Source organism: Magallana gigas, chromosome 9 (assembly GCF_963853765.1).
Source record: "Magallana gigas chromosome 9, xbMagGiga1.1, whole genome shotgun sequence".
Taxonomy (NCBI): domain Eukaryota; kingdom Metazoa; phylum Mollusca; class Bivalvia; order Ostreida; family Ostreidae; genus Magallana; species Magallana gigas.
The window spans coordinates 20,677,695-20,702,163 of NC_088861.1; the positions used below are offsets into that span (position 1 = coordinate 20,677,695).

The 24,469-nt window shown below is 34.7% G+C and overlaps 2 protein-coding genes and 2 long non-coding RNA genes across 4 annotated transcripts; 1 reads left to right on the forward strand and 3 right to left on the reverse strand.

Annotated features, from left to right (window-relative positions):
- The first annotated feature begins 41 nt into the window (after positions 1 to 41).
- Positions 42 to 6,681, forward strand: LOC136271136 (uncharacterized). Its single transcript, XM_066070486.1, has 7 exons — positions 42 to 630; positions 944 to 1,038; positions 1,146 to 1,262; positions 4,354 to 4,621; positions 4,833 to 4,969; positions 5,653 to 5,865; positions 5,986 to 6,681. Exons 3-7 carry the CDS (start codon positions 1,229 to 1,231, stop codon positions 6,207 to 6,209), a joined length of 876 nt encoding a protein of 291 aa, XP_065926558.1. The 5' UTR covers positions 42 to 630; positions 944 to 1,038; positions 1,146 to 1,228; the 3' UTR covers positions 6,210 to 6,681.
- Positions 6,682 to 6,968: 287 nt separating this feature from the next.
- On the reverse strand, positions 6,969 to 9,379 carry LOC136271860 (uncharacterized). The gene is made up of 6 exons (XM_066072411.1): positions 9,372 to 9,379; positions 9,059 to 9,256; positions 8,768 to 8,902; positions 8,337 to 8,524; positions 8,047 to 8,159; positions 6,969 to 7,826 (listed from the first exon to the last, which is right to left on the reverse strand). Exons 1-6 carry the CDS (start codon positions 9,377 to 9,379, stop codon positions 6,969 to 6,971), a joined length of 1,500 nt encoding a protein of 499 aa, XP_065928483.1.
- Positions 9,380 to 14,980: 5,601 nt separating this feature from the next.
- Positions 14,981 to 16,731, reverse strand: LOC109620898 (uncharacterized). Its single transcript, XR_010709733.1, has 3 exons — positions 16,615 to 16,731; positions 15,346 to 15,687; positions 14,981 to 15,263 (listed from the first exon to the last, which is right to left on the reverse strand). It is a non-coding gene; the product is annotated as an uncharacterized lncRNA (long non-coding RNA).
- Positions 16,732 to 20,020: 3,289 nt separating this feature from the next.
- On the reverse strand, positions 20,021 to 21,512 carry LOC117685311 (uncharacterized). The gene is made up of 2 exons (XR_010709671.1): positions 21,405 to 21,512; positions 20,021 to 20,469 (listed from the first exon to the last, which is right to left on the reverse strand). It is a non-coding gene; the product is annotated as an uncharacterized lncRNA (long non-coding RNA).
- Positions 21,513 to 24,469: the final 2,957 nt, after the last annotated feature.

Consider the following 24,469-nt stretch of genomic DNA (forward strand, 5'->3'; position numbering starts at 1 on the left):
GTAAATGTCGGAACCAGAGATGGTTTACACTTCGAGCCATGTTTCGACTCCAGTTTCACTGAATTTTCGTAACAGACCTATTATTTCTATATTTTAAACATTGTTTAAATTTATTGTTTATATTAACATCTTTCTTTAACTAATTAATGAACTGATTATGAAAAGTTAGTAAAATTCACTAAATTACGGTTAATGTACAAAAGTACGTTAGCTAAAAGAAACGGCCAAATCGTCTCCTTCGAGACTTTGAGTCTGGCATCGTCATGATTATTTCGTGCAGTCCGGGATTTTACTATTTTTTTATAGGGTCGCTGTAGGTTCAGACCAATTGATAAACAGGGCGTGTCAATTTCAGTCCTGTCACTTTCAGCCGCAATCGATCAATAGGCTGTGTAAGTGAATCTCGCACGGCGCGAGATTTAAAAGAAAACGTCACTTCCGAGAACCATACTCATGGCGATATCGTTGCGTTTTTGGGCCTCATATACTGAGGGGCGCGTCAAGCTTCAGCGGCGATCGGAAAACTCTGTGAGCAGCGATCACGTCCTGAAGTTTGTTTTCGACGAAGAGAATCAGTACATTACTGGTGTAGTCCAGGCCAGCATGCGGAATGTGGCGTATAAAGTTACAGTAAGTTGACACCATTCAGACATAGAGTCAGGCAGATGATCCTGATATTCATTGTTTAATGATAAGTCAGATAATATAAATCAACATGCACGAACATGGCTATAAAATATATATAATTATATTGGAACAAACTATGACAATCTTCTCAATTGTTTTGACTTGTACATCATGAACCGGAGAAACCATGTGAGTGAGAGGAAACTCGGAAAATTAAATTGTTTACTGTTTACATAGTGTATATTTACCGGTACGTGTAATTGTACTTAATCATACACATTCATTACATGTATTATGTATCTGTCGTTCACTTTAGATTGAATTAGATGATGACACAGTCAAACGATCGACGTGTGAATGTGTTATGAGAGACTACTACTGCCATCATGTTGCTGCTGTTCTTCTTTTTGGGTAAGAACATTTAATCCTTTGTGAATCAATATTCTCTTAAACTTAATAGTTTTATTGATATAAAACTATTCTAAAACAACATCATTTCCTTTTTTTCCTTTCAATAGCTACAAAAATGTCAGCAAGACTGACATCAGATGCAGTTGGCTAAAGCGCCCAAAGTCTCAACCCAAGAAAATTGAGACAATTGATGAAATGTATCCATCGCCAAATCCAACATACAGGTAATTTCTTAATATATACTAAAAAAGATTATTAGTATAAATATTTAAATATACTTGGGTATACAAGTACTGAAGTGAATATAAAAAATATTTTGCCAATATTTTTCGATGTATTTATATGAAACTGCTTGACAGTGCTCTTTCAAGGCCGTTTGACGACACCGACCATGAGGCATTATATCAAATGCTAGGAAATTTAGGGCGATTTACTGGTATAACTATGGTTAACTTTTGTAAACAGTTGTGTTGAAGAAGGGGTTTTCACTTTTCAGTTTTGCGTTAAAAGTTACTTCCAAAATACTTCTGGCATTAGACCAGTTCTCGTCAAGTACAAGTTAGGACTATCACATATTTTGTATAAATTCTAGATGTAACAATGCACTGGCAAGAACTGGTCCCATGACAATAGTTTTTTTATCCTTATTTTTATGTGCAGGCATAAGCAGTCTTTATAAAACTTGATTAAATGGTACAATGTACTTCTTTCTTTATCCTACCAGCCACCCCCTTATAATATTCATAGGTCATCTGTCAGGTTTGTTAAACAATTTTTGAAAATAAAGGGGGAAACTGACCATTTTTGTAAAGATTGCAATTCTGCACAATAATTATTTTTATATCATTGTGTTTTTCATGCTTGTTTGCCAAATATTTCCTATTGAAACTATAATCTACTCATTAGTAAACATACTTTAACTGAGAAATGTTGACTCAAATAGCTCAAATTATCTTTATTTTCCTTGCTAACTTTTGATTGTTGAACACAAATATTTCCTTGTTTCCTGAGTCAAAAGAAACTTCATATAATCTTAATTACTGAAATGCATATTATTAGGTCACCTGAGTCACTCAGGTGACCTATTGCAATTGGTCTTCGTCCGTCGTCGTGCGTTAACAATTTTACATTTTTAACTTCTTCTTTAAAACTACCAGGCCAATCGTTACCATTTTTGGTGTGAAGCATCTCTATGGTAAGAAGAATCTAAATTGTGAAATTTATGGCTCTACCACCCCTGGGGTGCCACGGGCGGGGCCAAATATGCAAAAAAAGCCAAATTTTCAAAAATCTTCTTCTCTACTTCCACACAAGTGAGGAAAAAACTGAATGCATGGTTATGATGTCCATGAGGCCCTCTACCAAAATTGTGAAATTTATGGCCCCTGGGTCAGGGGTTCTGGCTCTAGGGTGGGGCCAATATGGCCATATAGTAAAAATGTATTAAATCGTAGAAAATCTTCTTCTCTACTCCCATATATATTTGTTAAAAACTAAATGCATGGTTATGATGTCAATGAAGCCTTCTACCTAAATTGTGAAATTCATGACCCCTGGGTCAGGGGTTCAGGCTCTAGGGTGGGGCCAATATGGCCATATAGTAAAAATGTATTAAATCTTAAAAAATCTTCTTCTCTACTCTCATATATATTTGTTAAATACTAAATGCATGATAATGATGTCCATGAAGCCCTCTACCTAAATTGTGAAATTCATGACCCCTGGGTCAGGGGTTCAGGCTCTAGGGTGGGGCCAATATGGCCAAATAGTAAAAATGTATTAAATCTTAGAAAATCTTCTTCTCTACTCCCATATATATTTGTTAAAAACTAAATGCATGGTTATGATGTCCATGAAGCCCTCTACTTTAATTGTGAAATTCATGACCCCTCGGTTAGGGGTTCAGGCTCTAGGGTGGGGCCGATATGGCCAAATAGTAAAAATGTATTAAATCTTCTTCTCTACTCCCATATATATTTGTTAAAAACTAAATGCATGATTATGATGTCCATGAGGCTCTCTACTAAAATTGTGAAATTCATGACCCCTTTGTTAGGTGTTCATGCTCTAGGGTGGGGCCAATATGGCCATATAGTAAAAATGATTTAAATCTTAAAAAATCTTCTTCTCTACTCCCACAAATGTGGGCAAAAAACTGAATACATGGTTATGATATCCACAATCTCCTTTACCTAAATTGTGAAATTCATGGCCCCTGGGTCAGGGGTTCAGGACATGAGGGGGGGGGGGGGGCAATATGGCAATTAAGTGTTAATGCATATAATGTTTAAAAATCTTCTTCTCTATTCTCACACATCTGTATGAAAAAACCGACTAACAATTATGTTTACCAGTCCTCTACTGAAATTTTAATTTTCATGTCCCCTGGGGTATGGGTTTTGACTCTAGGGCAGGGCCAAAACGGATGTATAGATGCTAATGCATATAACGTTAAAAAATTATCTTCTTTACTCCCACACACCTGAAAGGAAAACTAAATTCATTATTTTGTAGACCAGATCTTTTAGTTTTTCACCAAAATTATAGGTTTCACAGTTCTTTTTGAATTAAATGTGGTTGTCATTACAAATTTATAATTTTTCTACTCCAGTATGAAACCTAATTAATTAGATGCATATATGAGACTCCATGACAAGTTTGTGTATTGGATATATGCTACTCAGGTGACCGTTAAGGCCAATTGGCCTCTTGTTTAAAAACAACAGTAAGTACTAAATAACATAAAATTGTCACATGTGTTGGCTCTTGATTCATACATGTATATACTAAACTGTACAATAAAATTCTGGAAATCCTTGGCTTGCAAACTGTGTATTTTTAGTTACAAATTACCGTGGAATCATTAAAACTAATGGTTTTTCGTGGGTATCCTTGACCCACGAATTGACATACCAACAAATGTCTTTTTATTATAAAAAGTAAAGATATCTTTCCACTATAAAGAGTTACCCATGAAATTACATCCCAATGAACAAGTAAATTTTTAGCTATCCACGAAAATTGGCCTTTCTGCATTCCACAGTATGTTCCTGCATTCAAGATATTTTATTTAATATAATATCATGTACATGTAATATATTGACTGTATGACTGGTTTTCATACATGACTGTAATATACTGTTTATATAGTGTTATACATTACTCATTCCTCTGTTACCTTTTATACCAGTGCGGGTACTAGAGAAAGTAATATTTTTATAAGTAATAGTCTTGACTCTTAAAGTCTTATGCATTTTGTATTCATTACTAATCATTTTATTGTTTTTCTGTAATAAATATAATTATTTTTTAAAGCGCTCCACTGGATCCTCTCTCCAGAAGTTCCTGTAGAGAAACCACCAGTGCCATTGGTTGAAGACCTTCTGCTTTCAGAAAGCTTTCTGCATGCTGAAGACCAGAACAATTGGCTACGTACACAACTCAAAGTCACGGAGGACATTATAAATACGACAGCTGAAAAAACTAAGGGGCAGAGAAATAATGCTGTTTGGGCCATTGTCAGAAAACTGAGGATAACAGCCTCCAATTTTGGACAAGTCTTAAAGGCTGCAAGACGGAAGAGGTATTTTTTGTATTTTATAAAACAGCAGAAAAGAGAATGTCCACTCTTTAATGACTATGTTTACTTTCTTCCTTTATTTTTAGTTTGGACTTTTAGTTTGAACACTGCTTTTTATATTGTCATATGTACAATGTAATTTGAAAAATATTACATGTAGCTTCTTTGGAAATCATCTCAATGTTGCTAGTTTGGAAGTGAATTTTTTTTTTAGGATGAGCAAGTCTTTGTTGAAAAGACTGCTCTCTGCATACAACCTAGAGAGATGTCCTGCCATTTCATGGGGGATAACGAACGAAAGAGCGGCAATTGACAGCTACATACTCTTAGGGGCTTCTGTTGAAGAGACAGGTAGACTCAGATTAATATCTCAGATTAATAAATTACTATACATTGTATTAGTAGTTCTTCCAGTCAAATGTACTTGCAGTAATTTTTATGGAATATTTAAAGCAATATGAGCTGTATTTTTTATAATTTTATTTTGCTGCCGAAACCTGCTAGTATGATAAGTCTGCATGTTACTTAAACTTTTATGGTGAATAAAATTTGAAAAATTCATAAATTTTTGTCAGAAGAAAGATTGCTCTTATAAGGAATAAATAGCAATTCAATTTTTGTACAGGACGACAATAATTCAATTTTTTTCCAATTAAGGCTTCTTAACGGCTTTTCACACCAAAATACAGCTTACAGAATTTTAAAACCATGATTTTTTTGGTCATTTTAGAAAAAAACACCTTTTCGTAAAAAGAAATTTCAACATGAAAATCGCAGCTCATATTGCTTTAATATATACAATATTTTTAGATGATAAGTTGGTGTGGACTACATGTCAAATTATACATTTTTAGTTCAAAATTTAAAAAAATACTTGGTCTATAAATTTCTTAAGAATTTTATACTAATTTTAGAAATTGATGCTCTGGACAATAAGTCATGTGATCTACCCCAGAGAAAAAATATCAACTTCTATGAAAAATATGGTATGTGTTTATAATACATGTAATAATCTTTTATTTGAAATTTTGCAGGAGTTTGGCTACACGAGTCTGGCGCTATAGGGGCCTCTCCTGATGGTATAGTCACCCATCAACCCCATTGTTCAGGACATACGGGAATACTTCATTTCCAGACAGAGGCAGCGAAATATCTAGAAGCTGAGCTAATTGAAGTAAAGTGCCCTTACTCGGCTAAAGACATGAAGATAAAAGATGCAGTTGAAACAGTCCCTGGATTTTTTCTTGGTATGATTAAGTGTTTGATGATACATTTTGTACAGTATTACCCATCCTTCTTTTCTTGAAAATGTTTTGTCTCTTTACATTTGATAACTACAAGTATGAACAATGTTTTTTTTTTTTTAGAAACAGCAGACGGGTATTTGCACCTAAAAGAAGACAGTGATTATTACCATCAAATTCAAGGGCAGCTTTACATCACCAAGAAGAAATGCTGTGATTTAGTAGTATGGACACCGACAGATCTGGCTATCATTCGCATGGTAAAGGACATAAATTGGTCAGCGAACATAGAGAAACTCATCGATTTTTATTTTGAAAAGTTCATACCTGAAGTCAACAAGAAATAAATTGTACAGTTTGATACCCATCTGCTGACTGTTTCTGGTGAACTTACTTGTAAGAGTCGTATTCACCTTTAACATTTGTATCATGAACAAAATATTTCATCATATTACTGAAATTACATGTTGTTTCTCTAATAATATTCTTTAAACAAGTATGCCAAATATTAAACTGATTTAATTTAACTTATAATACATGTACTTGTTATTTTTTGTATTGATTTTTTTCTTTAAAAACACAACTGAGTTAGTATGAGACATATGTATGAAGTACTGTATACAGGGTTATTTTTGCCCCTAGTTATATTGACCTTTGATACTTGCAAAAGGTTTCGCCAAGTTTTGAATTTGCCCAAAAGCAGATTTGTCATAAGTGTTAATAGTTTTATTTTTATTCATTCAGTTTTAAATTCGCCTACGGACAATATGGTAATTAAACGGGGGCAAATATTTCTCTATATACAGTATTTTCAAGAAAATAAATGAAAATCGCAGACACAGATCTTTTTTATATTTAAATATTATAGATTAAAGAATCCAGGCACATTTGTTTAAACAATGTGTCAAAGTGCATAGTGATATACATCTCTTATCAAAACTGTTTACATAGCTAGCAAATATCATAACCATGACTGCTACACCTTTACAAAATGAAAAATAAACTGCTGACATAAAATAAATATTAAATAATTTTTTCATAGAGATCATCATGGAAAAACCTAGTTAATGTTTTTCTTTCAATATGAAAACAACTTTCAAAAAGTTTTAAGCAATCTCTTTGAGCAAAGGTGCTTGAAGGTTTACCAAACATGCACACAGCTGCATTATCTTTGTAGACAGTGGACGGTAGTTAGCTGGTATGTGGTTCAAAATTTGGTAGTTCTTGAATCGTTCATTCACTCTCTCAACATGAATTCGGTTTCTAGCAATCTTATAACAAAGTTCGGCTTCTTTACTTGTAAATCGAGTCTTGTTTATCAAAAATGGAGGAATATTAAGTTGCACACCTGATGGCATTTGGTCATGGATATTAAAGCCTTTGTCAGCTAGGATAAGATCTCCTGGTACAAGGTTTTCCAAAAAATGTGAATGTTTAACAATGTTGGCATCCAACACAGATCCAGGATACAACGGTGAAACATATACACATGAACCGTTGGGTGCAACAGCTGTAAGCGCTTTCACCGTATGCCGACTTTTATAATTGCTATACGATGCACTTTGTCGATTAAAGTCCGAAGGAACATCCTGTGTTATTTCTGTACAGTCAATTGATGCTCTAGCAGAACCGAAATCTTCAAACGATTTTGGCATGGAGCCCTTACATTTTAACTGACTGGGCATGCCTACTCGAACCATAATGCCCTTATAAAAAATCTCATGCAAAGCACAAATAATAGTGTTAACTATGTTAGAGATTGTAGCTCTACTCGTGGAAAACCTGTCTGCTAGGTCAAGATCCCGTAGATTGAGTCGCAGTTTCATCAAGGTTATGAGAACTTGATCTTCCAAACTCATATTTGTGACATTCCATCCTGAATAATAATTCAGCGGTTCAAATCTCTGCAAAGTGGCAACAATGATCTTGAAAATGTCATATGTAAAGGATGTGTACAACAGCATCTGAAAAGATAAAATAATATATTAATTTAATTAACAGTAAACATATATATACACCTTTGATTCCCTAAATTCAATTTCAACCTGTTACACTTTTAATACCATGATAATCAGATATCATTTTTGAAATGTAAATTTTAAAAAATCACATTATAACAAGCTGGAAAATATTTTTTTAATTCATGAACATGTAAAAGATTATTACACTTCATGTATTTCTTACCTTTTGTTGGTTATTTTTCATGGCATCAACAGACATTACAGGCCTTGAGTTCTTCAGCCTCTCAATATCAATTTCTAATGTCCTTATCTCTATTTCCAGTTCTTTTATCTTGGCTATCAAAACAAATAAAAGAGTGAAATAAAGAAATATTCTGATTGTACAAGGATTATCAAATTATCACCAACAAGTTGTGTTATAAACATGTATAACATGATTTTAGAAAATTAACAGCAAAGTTTTCTTCAATGCATTTAGAAATCATTATATGTATTTTTTAAAAATAAACTCACCCTGACATTCATTTATTTTGGATGCACACTGGAAAGAAGGACACGGGTGGAAGTATGGATGGTCAAGTGCAGCACTACTCTCTGCTGTAAAGAGCACCGAGGTTGGCTCCTCGACACCACCCCTACATGTACCGATTGTACATGTACTCTCCACTGTAGGCACCTTTTCAATTTCTGCAAACTTCTTCCTGTAATTTTGTTGTTATTTCTCAGTTTAAATATTTGTCCCATAACAAAATAATGTGACGGTTTCATTTTGTGGTTTTAAATTAATAGTCATTCATTTTGACCAAAGACCCCTATAAACATGATAGTAAATAAAATAATATATAATGTGTTATATTTCTCTGAACTTCATTCATATATAATTTATTTAAAACAGTATTTATTGCAAACATAATAATTCAGCAGAAAGAAAGAAATATATTCACCTTTTTCGAATGTCAGCAACATCTGGAAATTTTGGTTTAGAATAAACAAATATGCTGGGGCCTTTGTCCTTGCAGCCTTCTTCGAAATGACAGCTACATATGCGGTCCCCTTCATTCCATTCTCTGTCAGCACGTCTAAATTGACACAAATAAAATTGTAAACGAAATCTGTGCACTCTCGAAGCATCAGGATGGTTTCAGGTCGTTACTTTCAGTGTCAGTTCGAATTTTCTTGAAATTTAATATAATGAAATTTTCAATGTTTTTCAAAAGCAAGCCCTTAAAACGTACCTGCAGAGCTCTATCCACTTTTTTCTTAATTTTACATTGGTTGGAAAACGAAAGAGATGACACTGTGTGTCGTTCTTACTATGTCGATCACTCCTGTGGTTGCACCCAAAACCATGGTTCTCGGAAGTGCTCTCTTGGAAAGGAGGCGCGCGAGACTTACACAGCCTATAGGGCGTGTAGATTTCAGTCTGGCTGTTTCTATAGAGCTATAAATATATCCTAATTCTAATCCCTCTCGTCGTGGTCAGAGTAATGGTTAAGTATTGGGCTGAAATTGTTACCCCAACTTCAACAAGAGAGATTCGAAATTTACCTTCTCATAATATCTATATGCTTTTTTATATACCATATACAATATATATAATATATATATATATATAAATATATACTTTTTTTTTTCTTTTTTTTTTTGTAAATTCCATCTCCTATAATTAATCCAGTATCGTGTATACAAAATGTGATCAAATCCTCAGCCCTATCGCTGCGTCTCGCACAAATGATTATTCACCGACCACTTCTCGTGGGATTTGACTTGCGATATAAATATATCCTAATTCTAATCCCTCTCGTCGTGGTCAGAGTAATGGTTAAGTATTGGGCTGAAATTGTTACCCCTTTCAACAAACAAGCTCAAATTATAATTAAACCATTCATTCGTTACACCCTCTCCTATTCTTCCCAATACTCAAAACTAAACAAAACACAACATATTAACTTGTCATTATATTTAATTATCAACATAGCATTTGAAAAGCTGCATATACAAATTTATTACTACACAAAATTCATATATCCACTCATAAAATACAAACATAGAATGAATATACTTTACAGCCCTTAATACATCATTATCATCATAAATCATCTTAAGGTAGTCCTATACTCGGCACTAAATGGGCTCAATCATTACAAGCTTAGCTTTAAATGATAAATATACATTCTAGCAATACATATACAAAAGAAAATATGTATGTTTAGATGCTAGTTTGTTTGTTATCATCTCTCAGACGGGTGTACCCCCTTGCGAAAATTATTGACAATTATGAAATTTGCCAGACGTCCGTTTTTCCTAAAAATAATTACCAATTTTGGGAAAATTAAAACTGAACATACAAAAATAGAGTATAAATATTCATTTAAGCCATATCTCATCAATAATTTTGCGCAAATGTTTGTAAGTAAGTACGCTTTAATGACCTGATGTATCAAAATAGAATACAAAAAATGCAATGCTAGTATCGCGTTTGGTAATTTTTTAACTATTTTATGGACTCAAACTTAAATTCATGGTGTTTAATCTATAGATTGACATCTTAGAAAAAAGATTTGGTAAAATAAATTATATGTTGACGGATTACTTTTCACGCTATAAGCTCTAAACCAAGTAGACCCTGACGAAAAAATCCGTAAAAATCACATTTTGCTACAGTTTTCTGCCTAGATCTGTCAACAATGTTAGATATCATTTAAATATTAATTAATTGACGATTGATTAAATGCGAAATAGCTTCTGTCTCTAAATTTAAACCGGTTTTAGTGAAAGAAAAAGAAAAATTCGGGGGGGGGGGGGGTCAAAACAAAGAAGATATAAGCATACCTGAGATCCTGGTAAATCAGAAACTTCGTTTTTCATTTTACTTTAACAGAATCGAGTTTCTCAACATTATTCATTTCTATCTCTCATATAATACATATATTACCGTTCTAATTGCTTATTATTGCCATTGTTTACAACAGCGATGTAGAGCAAAATCAATACCGGGTATCAAAAACGCTTTGTAAAAGTCGAACTAATATTGTAAAATCCGTATTATGACGCAGTGCGATACTCGGACTACTTTAACATATTAAATACTTGGAATACACAAAATTGCTCACAAAACATATAAACAATCAACTCTCAATCATAAAGGTTTTAAGCTCATATTCTCCCCAAAACTAAAATATCTTATGCTGATCTCTACAAAAATGGTTTTAAATTTGAATCATCTCCAAATTTTAAGAATTTTCTCTCAGCGTCTCCTTCCCGAGATGCAACCCCTGCCAGTGCTGTCCCTATGACTCCCCTATCAGCAATCTTTGAAATTCTAGAGTATCTTTCGAAAGTGGATTTTGTAGCCCAACCGATATGGTTCATAATAACTCCAGAAGATTGATCCAACCCTGACAAAGCTAAGGATATTGTACAACCTGATCTTAAACTATGTGGAGTTTCCCCTTGATCCACACCTAACACTGCAAGGTAGTGTTTCAATCTAGTATAAACTACCGGTACTGACGAGGATAAAGGTGCATCCAAAATCTCCTTACCCGAACGGCTCAAAGGCCTGAACAAGTAACCAGAAGAAATGTCAATGCCTAATGACTTCACTCCTACAGCATATGTTTCTAAACCATGCACAGGACACACAGATTTATCATGAATTCTAAATATAGTAAACTGATTCACCTGACCGTTTGACAAAGTTTTTCCTACCATATGAGAAAAAAGCAAACCTTCATTATCTGGCAGACACTTCACCTCTTGAGCAATACATTGTCCTAAATCATTTGCTCGATCTCCTGCAAAAAACTGAATTTTGAAAAAAGCCTGATCCCTCAAGTGAATAAACCTCTTATCCACCCCCAGACTTCCTGACTGCAGATTTTCATCAATATAACAACAAATAGCTTTTAATTTTGACAAAAATAAAGGTTTTGCCTGTTTTGGAACAATGTGTGCTATTGACTGCTCTTTTTTGATTGCCTTCAAATATTTCTTTACCATAGGGGCACATGCAGGATTACCCCCATTCAAATTCCTATCCCAATCTTTTCCCAACCCTAAATTCTCAAATACTGTTTTCAACTGACCGATCAAAGACTGAACTGTTCCAAAAGCTAATCTCTTTGGACATGAACATTCACTAACATCAGACATCTTCCCTAAATATCCACAATGAATATCATGAACCTTTGTTTTCCCTTTCTTATCTTTAAATATCAAAAACATTTGCACATGATACGGGGTAGTCTGCAAAATATCCACATAGAATTGTTCTCTGACGAACTTATTGAATTCTTTCCCTAAAGATGACAGTTTTTTAGCATAACTAGAATTATCTACCAAAGAATACAAATACTAGAAACGGTTTTCACTAAAATAATCAAAACTCTTCAAATTTCTTGTAAGTGAAGACCTTTCGTCCTGTGTAACCTCCACCTACAACGAAAAAGATAACCTTCCTGCAATTAACTTCCACTTTAGGCCTACCTTATCTAAAACAAAACCTTGTTTTGAAGGTAATTTTAGGACCCCTGTATCTCCCTTATTCCCAAGAACAATAAAAGACTCTACATACAACCAGAATAACGGCCACCATACTGGAGTGGGGACAATCTCAGGAACTACAACTGTGCACTTTCTAACCCTCTGACTCTCTAAGAATTTCAACAACACAGATATTAAACAAAATGGAGGAAAAACATAGGGGTTGTCCTCTAAGGACACATCCTGTGAGAAGACATTAATCCCACTTGACAATGGAGGTGGACCTTGTGTAAAATGCCTTAACTTCTCACCTCTCTCATTCAGCATCACATTTGAATCCAGAGCCATCAAATCTACCGAATGAGGGCCATATGCTAACTGAATCTCAGACCATGATTTTTCAGATAACTGACAATCCTGAAATGAAAGCGACCTAGAAGGCCCATCTGCTGCATTATCTCCTGACGGAATGAAATGCAACTTCAAATCTACATTATTTTTCTCTGTGAAAACAAAAATGCTCTTCATAATATTGTTAAACCTGACATCCTTACCTCCCTGATTTTCCCAAACATGAACCAGAGCCTTATTATCTACATATGCATCAACCCTGTGATTCTCTACCTGCTTACCCAAAGACAACAAAGCATTCAATAAAGCATCTCCCTCTTTAAGATGGATAGGTCTTTTATCATCTATGCCCCAGAAATCTCCAAACCACTCTTTCTGACTAAAAACTAAAGCTCCCCACTTATAACCTGATGAATCTGTTGCTAAACTAATCTGTAAATGCCTTTCACTTCTCCAAGAAACAAAACCATTCCAGTTGTCTAAAAATTTCCAAAATTCAATCTCCTCTCTTAAAGCCCCTACCACCTCTACTCTCCTGGAATTTCTTTCCGCCATCCCAATAGCCCTATGAACCTCCCTAGAATAAAGCCTGGAAGCAGGAACGACTAAAACAAACGAAATACATTTCCCTGCAAACCGTTGAAGGGTTTTTATGTCTACACTATCCTCACTCAAAATGAAATCTCTCAACTCAGCAAACCTATTTCTCTTCTCCTCAGGGAGCAAAAATGCTAATTTCTGAGAGTCAATCAATAGACCTAAATACTTCAGAATTTTTGTCGGAATCAGAACACATTTTTCAAGAGCCAAAAAATACCCTAATCTTACTAACAACTGGCACACAATATAAATGCTTCTAAGTACTAGAAGTTTTTGATTCGTAAACAAAGACTTTCCATGCCACTCTGAAATCATACGGTCATCAATGTACTGAAGGCAAGGTACACCCAATCGCCTACAATAAGCTGTAGCAAAATAGCCTAATTTCTGATATATGTATGCACTCAACTTAAAACCAAATGGAATTGTATTATACACAAAAAACCAACCGCCAAATTGAAAACCAAAATAAGACTTTGACCTTTCACTAACCCTCACATGGTCATACCCAGACTTGTCATCTACAGATGCCATAAAATGATTCCTACCAACTAATCTTGGAACTTCCTTCAATGTATCAAGCTGAAAAGGCTTATCCATTACCCATAAATTCAAAAATCTTTCGTCGTGACAAAGTCTAGGTTTTGTATGTTCTACTGTAAGTGGAAGTATCAGATGAGGTGGAACACAATCCCCAACCTTACCCCAAACCAAAATTGTACCACTTTTAATCTTCTCAATAATAGTAGAAGAAATAAACCCCCCGAAATGTCTACAACTAGACGAGTTTGGAAAATATGCTTCAGGTGGGGTTGCACAATCATAATTTTTTCCCTTGAAATTTCCCTTAAATTTCCTAAAATAATGTTCTACATTAACCCCCTCTCTTAACCACTTTCTTGCTTCCTCATCCAAACCCATTCTCTCCCACTCATCCTAATGATTATGAATATTTCCTGCAACAAATTGTCTTGGATCTCAAAAATATATATCTTGTAAACCTACTTCTAAATCATTTTCAACAATACTCTCTGCTAACAAAACATTCTCTGGAGGCAGAACAAACTCTCCTCTGTAATTCACCCAACACTTAGAAATATCCAAATCTCTTCGAGGTATATCTAAAGGAGAAAATTCTAAAGCTTCTTTCTCCCACTCTGGAATATGAGGATGAAAATGAAACCTCTTACATCTCATGGACTCACTCTAAAACATAACAGAAATATTACAGAGAAAAGTTTATTCTACCCCCAGCCGCGTGAAATAATTCACTGAAAGGTTAGTACCTTTGGCAAGAGGTAAATAAACAACAAAATTTGGAAAACAAAGTCTTCTCATACAAATTTCCATAACTTTCCAACATTATTAAACATCTTATTCCTTTTTTATTTTTGGACATGCTGCAACAAAATGACCCTTTTCTTTACAAAAATAACATACCCTTGGGTTAGAATTTTGACCATTTCGAGCTCTGTTACCCCCTCTCCCCTGCCCAAAACCTATGTAACCTGGCATTGGCATAGGAGGAACAAACCCCAAAGGGAAATTATTATACATTGGAGCTAGATAAGGAAAAGATGGAACATTACTAACATTGGTTTCCTTAACCTTCTCTTTCTCATTTTCTTTATCATATTTTTTTCCCTTAACCCATTCAGCAATGGCGGTAGAAATCTTTCTATCTTCACTAGACCCTATCAGTTTCAAACATAAGCCACACTTTCACACTTTCTTCAAAACGCCTGCATGCCTGAAGAGCTTTATTAAAAAACTCTGCATCCTTATGCCCCTCACACTTTGCAACATCAACCAGCATCTCCAGTGATGCGATAAGAACATGCGACGGTGTCAACTTCGGTCGAGCTGCCAAAAGGCGTACCTGTCGGATTGCATCATCCACCTTCTGTTCTCCTGACTTAGACTTCAACACCGATACGTTCTGCTCCAATCCTTTCAGTCTATCTTCAAGATTGGCCGCACCATCCCCGTTACCAGTACAAGGACCTACATAAACCTCAAACTCACTTCAATGCACTTTTATTCACAAAATCATCAGAATATAATTCAACATATAAACCTTACTTACCACTGCTACCAGCAGCAGATGGCGCTATCTCCGTCAAAACCTGACCCTTGGATGCTCCCACATTATTTGCATGCAAAATTGAAAAATGCATAATCTTCCTAACCAAATCCACTGACTCCTCCTGACTCAGGATGATCAACAAAGACTGGATTGTCTCCCCTGTAAGTCTGTTGAATTCTACTTTCAACTCTTCCAACGAATATTTCTCTAATGTGGATGATCCTTCTTCAACTGTGCGAATGTATCTATCTGCATCCCAGGTTGATTAGACTTCAATTCCATAATCACCGGCAACAAGCTCTTCCCCAATAATGAATGCTTTGGCTTCAACACCAAGGTCATCTACAACATAATTACACAAATTATTCCCACAATAAAAGTTTCAATATAAATTTTTTAACATGCACTTACTAAATAAAACACACACCTAGCACGTCAATAAAAGCTCTAATATGTATATCTCCATATAAAATAACAAAACCGCATACATAAACAGACATGTGCAGACCAAGTAAATGCGAACCCCATGCAGCCGGCTAAAACCGCGCATGAAAAACGTGCTACATAACACTGTACCTATAAGAATCGCTAGCCCCTTCTCAAACCTCTCTTAACACTATTAAACAAACACAAAGTTTGTAAAATTCACACACAAATAACAGAATAACACCCTGTATATCTACAAAAACTCTAATATGTATGTCCCAATATCAGTTAACAGAACTGACTACGTAAAATAGACACGTGCACGCCAAGTACATGCCAACACCCAGTTGGCTAAAACCGCGCATGAAAAACGTGCTACATAAAACTGTACCAATAAGATTCGATATCACGTTCTCAAACCTCTCATACTATTAAAAGCCAATATTAAACAAACACCAAGTTTGCAAAATGCTTACACACACAGAATAATAGACGCACACCCAGTACGTCTACAAAATTCTAATTACCAAATACGTAAAACAGACACGTTATGTACACCAAGTACACGCCAACACCCAGTTGGCTAAACCAAACGTGCTTCAGTAAAACTGTGACATAAAATCGCTAGCACGTTCTCAAATCTTTCATAAAAACTATTAAAAACAAACACTAAGTTTTTAAAATGCCTACATAAAACGCACCCCAAACACGTATGCAAAACTTAACTAAGTTATAAACAACCAAAATATATATACTATATTTACAGTTTTACACACATAGAATGAAATTAACCAATAGCCAACGCATATAATAGGTTACAAATATAACATTACAGATAATTACCTCGAGAATTTAAAGGAAACTCCTGGCCGGCAAAAAGCAAGCAAAGCGTCCGCTCTGATCGATGCGTCTCACACAAATGATTATTCACTGACCACTTCTCGTGGGATTTGACTTACGATATGAATTAGGCGTAGATAAATTAATAGTGTGTTTCCGGTTCCCCTACCGACCCTAAAAATATGCCCCGACCCTAAACATTTTATCGTCGATATATTAATCCGGATATCAACGATTCCGGTTTTACTTTTAGAAATTCCAATCTTAGTCACTTCCGTGTTTGAGAACACACATACTCTACTCCAATTTAAAGATTTATTTTGACAGCAATTTCTTGTGGAAAATGGCATCGTGCTTGCAAAGCACATTGTTGGCAATAACAATTCGAAAGTGTCATCACCAGAGGGGTAAAAACTTGATGACAACAGTAAAAAACAATGCATCATTGCCTTTTGGCAGAAAAAAATAAACTCATCTTTTCCAACTTGTTTAATTTGTTGAAGTGAAAAAAAAAATGTTTAAATAAAATAAAATGTTTCCCCATCCTACCTACCCTATTTTTTTCAACCTGGAATAGGAAACACACTATTAATTTATTTTGGCCTTAACTAAGTTTCCGTAAGAAATAGAGGAAATTATGCTTGGTAGATGTAAAGGAATGATGATATAACAAATGCAGTTACTATACTTCTGAATTTCTTTCTTTCTTATGATTCCGCAAAATACCATTACCCGTGTGGGTATTGGTATTTAATGAAACGGAACTGAATCTTTAATATAAAATATGAAACATATCATAACTTCTCGCCGTTTCTATATTCTTTTGGAATAAATGAAGCAAACAAACAAACCATTTCATCCATGCGTATGTGCATATCATTCCAGCGTTTGTGCGCCTGTGTTGTGTAAAACGTCAACTTTTATTTTATGTATAATCCATTGTGTGTTATTTACACGAGCGGACTTTTTTTTACAAGTTTGTTACTCAAGCAAGCAAAAACACAATGCTTATTTCTACATTAAGATGAATTCTAAAATATATTATAAAGGACATTCGCATGGAAAAAGTTTTTAAAATATTCATATGTTTCATATTTTAGTAAGTTTGAAAGATTCCGTTAAATACCAATATCCACACGGGTAATGGTATTTTGCGGAATCGGAAGAAAATTATTTATAAGTATGGTACCGACATTTGTTATATCGTCAGTCATTCTAATTTGTATGGCTTACGGCCATCTAGTTGTCGGATAATCTTTACGGCAAAGAGTTCAGTTATCTGAACATGCGCGACAAAAAATAGTTCTATTCGAATGTTGCAAAGTTAACTGTTTGTTGTTCATAATAAATATCTTTAAGCAAGATTATACTTTCCATATGTTATTATCACTTATTTTATTGTAACCAATATTGACTTTATTTAAATAAAGTCGAAATCTAACGCGAATGAATATTAACTGCAGTGTTTTCCCTAGGCCGTTTTTGCATAGAGGTATAGGCCCCCGCCATGCATCACACACTGTCGCCATGCTTTCCGCTATGCATACTTGCATGTATTATAAGCAAACAATCTTTTCCCAATTATTTCAGATCCTAACAGTGATAAGTATATGTAAAGTTGTCGTTATTTCGTTCAATCTTCATAAAAACGTTTAATTGCACCCGCAGAGAGCGTCGCTAACTTCGATCGACATCGATCTCAGCAAGGGGGAAAGTGTTTAACAGGTCGAGACCACTATATTTTGTGACGTCGGCATAAATTTGCATACTAAATTAGCCATCTGTTTACTTTTATCGACAAACCAATCAGATGAATGAGTTGCAAGGCATTGTGGGCTACTACAAGTTTCAGTGTATACAAAGCTTTTTGAAAATATATACCATTTTGAATTGTCCTTTGGAAACATATTTTGAATGATTTTTCAGACTTTATGAAATTAATATGGACAATTATGTCTGAACTTCAATTTCTATGCTCACATTTAAAAAACATTGCATATGAGGACCTACATCAACCTATTTAAATACCCTATTGTCAATGTTCAAAAGAGAGGTACGTCCTATTGAATTAGAAGCAGTGAGTACCGTTTTTTCACGTGATACTCCATATTTGGGACAACATTAGTAGAATGCGCGTTGATATTTTCTTCAGGGACATTCATCAGAATGCTTAACGGACAAAATATTATATGCTGCATAGCTTGCGCTTGTATATTTGTGCATTTCTACTACCGTGGCTATTCACGTATGTTAAAAATGTACAGTTACCTGTATTTATTCCTAGTGCACAATGATAAAGTCACCAATACACAACTGTGCAGTTTTTTCTTATCAAAACCTGTTTGTACTTGCAGGGACGTATATACTAACGGGATTAGCAACAACCGCAAGTCTCGCGATTTCTCGCACCAACCTATTCATACGAAATTTAAATCTCGCGAGATGTAAAATGGCCGATTCAGCGATGTAAACAAAAGATGTCAAAACTTTGACTCGCCGGTTTCTGCAAGTAAGTTTAATATTTTTATATTTTTGAAAGTCGGATAAATACTTAAACAGATTAAATATCAATTTTTAATGTTTATATGTCTTACGAACGATTCAAAATGATAATTATTTTAATGACCAAATCATTCATTGTAGGATAATTTTAAGTTTTAATTATGTTTTAAAAGGACATAGATAATAAACATTATCTCGATTTTATAAACTACTGGTGTTTGTTGTTACAATGTAGTTAGGCACCTGGTACTGTACGTCGTTTTTACACCTTTCTATTGTTTTGATAACACTTAATGATGAGCCCATGAAGATGTGAGGGTACTGGGGTATATAATGATGGTGTACTGGGGTATAATGGGACGTCCCTAATTAAAAAATAGGAGGGGGGGTAATTGAAAGTAACGGGAGATCCCATTAAAAATACAGTATTATACACCATTTTACAATCATCATTCCACCTGCCAACCTGTGTTAAATATTGATAAGTGCAATGTCTAAGGAAGATTTCTTGTGTTGGGACAATGACATTGACTTTTAGGGGAGTATACAGACCATGAAGAGATGACCAGCCACCAAAAGAAGAACACAGTTACCAGTGCCCTGACTGTTAGAAGATCTTGAAATCCATATCTGGTTTTCGGGGACACATGACCAGGCAGCACAAGAAAAGCAAAACATCAAAACCATGCAAATTCAGCATTCAATGGCATATATATGAATATTAAAGTCTGAAAAAAAGTTTTGTTTTTTTTTTAACTTTTTAAAACTTGGACGACTACAAATTTTGACTTGAGTTAAAGACTGGTCAATGATTCTTGGGCCATACAGTTGCTGCTGATTTCTTGATTTAATAATCTATCAAAATTATCTCATCTAAAAACCTCTTTTTTGAATGAAAAGAGAAAAATAAATGCACACATTTATTCAACAAAGAAACAAGTCAGGTTCCAAATGAAAAAGTGATTTTCTTGAAGTTTGATTAGGGGGGTTTCACTTTCCTCTGCAGATACAGTCAAACTTTCAGACCCAAGAAAATCAGCAGTCACATTCTCAACAGGCACAGTTTCAGTTGACAAAATAATGTCAGTGGTGATCTGTCCTGTAGAACAACAGTGGTCCATGGTCTAGGATGAATAGTCTTGGTCCGGAGGTTGGGCTGAGAGTGCACTATAATCATGGTCTGAGGGTTGGGCTGCTTGAGATAAATAGTCATGGTCCACATGAGGTTCTGCTGTAGTACTCTCAGAGAATATGGAGTCGCAATTATCGGACACGCTTTGACTTCGATGTCTCTTGGAATGGTACTTTTTCCTTTGACCAATGGAACCACTTCTACGTTTGAGACGAGGCATTTCTCTGCAATAAATAATATCCATATTAAAAATTTGAAAAACAAATTTTCATCAAACACATAAATGTGCATCTTTACTTTTTTTTTAATACATCTTAAATTGCATGCATTATATTCTTCAGATAAAATAACAAACATGTCGACATAATGAGTAATATTGTCCGTTATTTTTTAAAACAAACATCATTTAAGGCATAAACAGCCACCACAGATACAATTTAAAAATATATTCAAGCATTGTAAATCAAATTTATATTCAATGGTGTAAATCATTTTGCAGAAAAGTTTGATTCACATTCGACAACATATGTGCAAGTTTTGGTTATGAAAAAAAAATTCTACAATAATTTTCTGTATTATATATAAATCTTGCCCTTTTCATAACTTTGATCTATCATTTAACACAAAAAGTACCAGTTTTAATTCATTAATTTACGAGAATTTTGAAAAATAAATACCATATGTTTTCTTCATTTAAATAAAATATTCCTGTATTTTGAAGTACAATAAAAAAATTCTACAATAATCATCCATATGATATATGAAACTTGCCCTTTTCATAACTTAGATCTATCATTTAATACCAAAAATACCGGTTTTGATTCAATAATTTAAGAGAATTTTGAAAAATAAAAATGCCATATTCTCTTTAAAAGATACGATTTTGTCTCAACAAGTAGTCGGTGGACATTGTGTGAATTAAGCTAAATCAGTTTTATGAATTGGTCAATTTATATTAATGGCTATGAAAAGGATTATATGCTTCATTAGTTTGTACAAATATAACCCGTAGGACGCCCCAATCTCCAGCTGTGTTGTGTAAACATTACCACGCGTCATTACGCTTGGGCAATCAATCGTGACTGATAACAAATTCCTATCAAAACACTAGTCTACAGGCCTCATAAAATTTGATAGATGCAAGCGTATTATAACTTACCATGTCGCTAATAACTTCTCGGTCTTCAATACCATCAATTTACGGCTTTATTTGCTGAAAATATCAGTCAGATTCACACTCTCGATTTAAATTCAAAATGGCGCGGATTAAAATCTCGTGAGGTGCGAGACTTCGCCCAGAATCGGGATGGTGTAAAAGTAGTCCCGGACATATGTCCCGCGATGTCCCAATTTTCTATTTTGCGTCTAACTAATTTTTCAGTTAGTTTTTTCAAAAACCGTTAATTGGATATCAAATGGCATCTAAATCTAAATCGATGGTATTCTTTCTGCTTCTTAAAAAACACTAATAAGTTAAAAATCGCCAGTTTCCCTTCGTCGAAAGTGTAAATGTAGTCCCGGGAAATCGACAATGTTTTTTTTATTTCCGGTTTTTGTTTTACCTTTGTATATACATTAAATATACATATTTCTATATATTTATATACTGTATTTGAATATCAAATATTGTTTTATAATATAAACATAATTAATTAAAAAACCCGTCCCTAACTTTTCAAAAAACTCTACGGATCACGAAACTGATACACAAGACGCATCTAAACGAGGTCTTTTGACAGATTTGCTGAATTGTGACATTTCAATGGACAATGATGAATTTACAGCGTTGTTCACTTCACAAACTTCACAAACTGTGAGTACTCCTTACGAAAGTCACTCTAATATGTTGTGTAACTCTGTCTCGCAGAACTCGCAAATATTAGACGAGCATGAATGCCCCAATACGATAGATGCAATTGATGTTCATACTCTTGACACACAGTTGCAAAATTTACCAAAAGAGATATACATATCCAAGTTACTAGATATATGCTCAAATGATGAAAACTTGATTTGCTGGTACAGAAATGCATTGTGCTCACGCGCAAAATCCCAACCAGATTGTCCGTCAGGAAAACTTCTCACACGAAAAACTACATCAGGTGGCTCAAGTATCACTAAATATGCCAAAGATTGCTTCATTTTGTACATGTTTCTGCAGGGCGAAAAATCATGCATTAACGACATTTTCGGCAAAAATAAAAACACTCCCATCGTTGCTGAAATAAACAAAGTCAATGCAATCGAACTAAGGACAACAATTCAATCGCTTATTGAAAGAATTGTGGTATTTACGTCGGGCTCGGTGCCACTTAACAATAGAAATCAATTAAACTGAACACTAATCAGCGCCTTTATTCCCTTGTCCTGGAGACGTTCACACGTATTTCTAGGATTGAGGACCTGGGCCATCTACTGCTGACCTTTTGGTAAGCTTTAGTATAGATATATATAGTCACAAATATAACATTGGCGACGAGGATAAAAATTAGGTCACTGAAATTTACAATATTTACTTTAGTTACGTATTTTCCCGTACTTTCCCATTTTGGCGCTAAATTCAAAAATACAACACAAAGATCGGGGTTTTTTTTTTTTTTCTCGTTCTTTATTAGGATTTTTTTTCGTTTATTAAATATAGTTTGACGGTTGTTTACACAACAAGTTAAACTAATCATTTCGTTTTTCTTTTTGGTCCCTCAATTTTTTTTTCCCTCTTTCATGTTTTCAAAGTTCTGTGTTCTTTAACAATGGGCACAATACATCTCCAAACTGCTTCAGAATTTGAATTATCGAAATTACCGATAACTCACCATGACGTTGACGACATTATTAAGGTTAGAAAAAATTGTGCAACAGTTGAACCTAATGTGTTAGGTAAATACACAAACATCCCAAAAAGGAAATGGTTAGAGTGGGAGAGAAATGGATTAGTTTCTTTTGGTTCAGGGGATTTATTAGATTCAGATGGTCAGGGTGACAGGTGTGAGAAAGCACTGAATGTGAAATTAGAGAGACAAGGGGCAGAACTTCAGCTAGAGAGAGAGAGAGAAGATTGAAAGCAGAGCACGAGTTAGAAGAACATTTGAAACAAAAGAAACTGTTAGATGCGATTCCATCAGATGGAATTTACACCCCAAGATTAGGCACATCCAAAGACAAAATTGCATCAACACAACAAATGGATCATGCAAATACAAGGGGAAGAAAAACATATAGACACACGAGACATTATAGTTCTTCAGATTCAGATCAATCATCCTCAAGGTCTTCATCTAGCAGTATTAGTTCAGACAGTGACATGCGTGAACCCAAACACAGAAGACACAAACACAAAAGTCGTAGCCCAACATCAAAAATGAGTACATTTAGTGGGGATGGAAAAATTAGTTGGGACACTTTTATCACACAATTTGAGAGATTGGCCGAGAGGCATGAATGGGGAAAGAGGAAAAAATCAGACAAATTATTGAGTTGTTTAGAGGGGTTGGCATTGGAATATGTGTGTAAACTAAAGTTAGATAAGTATAGAGACATCAAAAAAGAAATGAGCAGAAGATTCAACACCAAAGACAATCCGATTTCTGCCAGAAGGAAACTTCAGTACATCAGACAACATGAGGATGAAAGGTTACAAGAGTTTGCACAGAGGGTTCACTTTATCACAATCGATGGATATAGTGAATCGGGTAGAAAAGCAATAGACCAAATTTCTACAGAAAGTTTTTTGAGGGGTTGTAGAGATAAAGAGGCTGCTAGGTCGGTAATGGAAAAAAATCCAAAAAATATTCATGAAGCCTTAGATCTAATTAAAGCATCAATTGCAAATCAACAGGCAGTGTACGGTAGTAGCAAGGCATACTATCATAGACAAGTCTCTTTTGCCCCATCAGAACAACACACCGACACTGATCATGGTGAAAACAAATTTTCAATTCAACAGAAAAAAATTGAACAGTTAGAAGAAAAAAATTACAAAATTAACAGATATGGTGTTTTGCATGAAAGAAACAATAGATGAAAGGTTGCCAGTGAATAGGTTTTCAAACAATACACAGCAATTTCAATCAAGGCCCAGATCACCTAGTCCTTACAGATTCTATGACAGGCAAAACGCACAGAACACTAAACCATATCAATCTTTCAGCAGGTCATTGTCTCCTCTCAGATCAAATCCACGATCTCCTGCTGGTAGTCCATTTAGATCAACTACTAACAAACCTC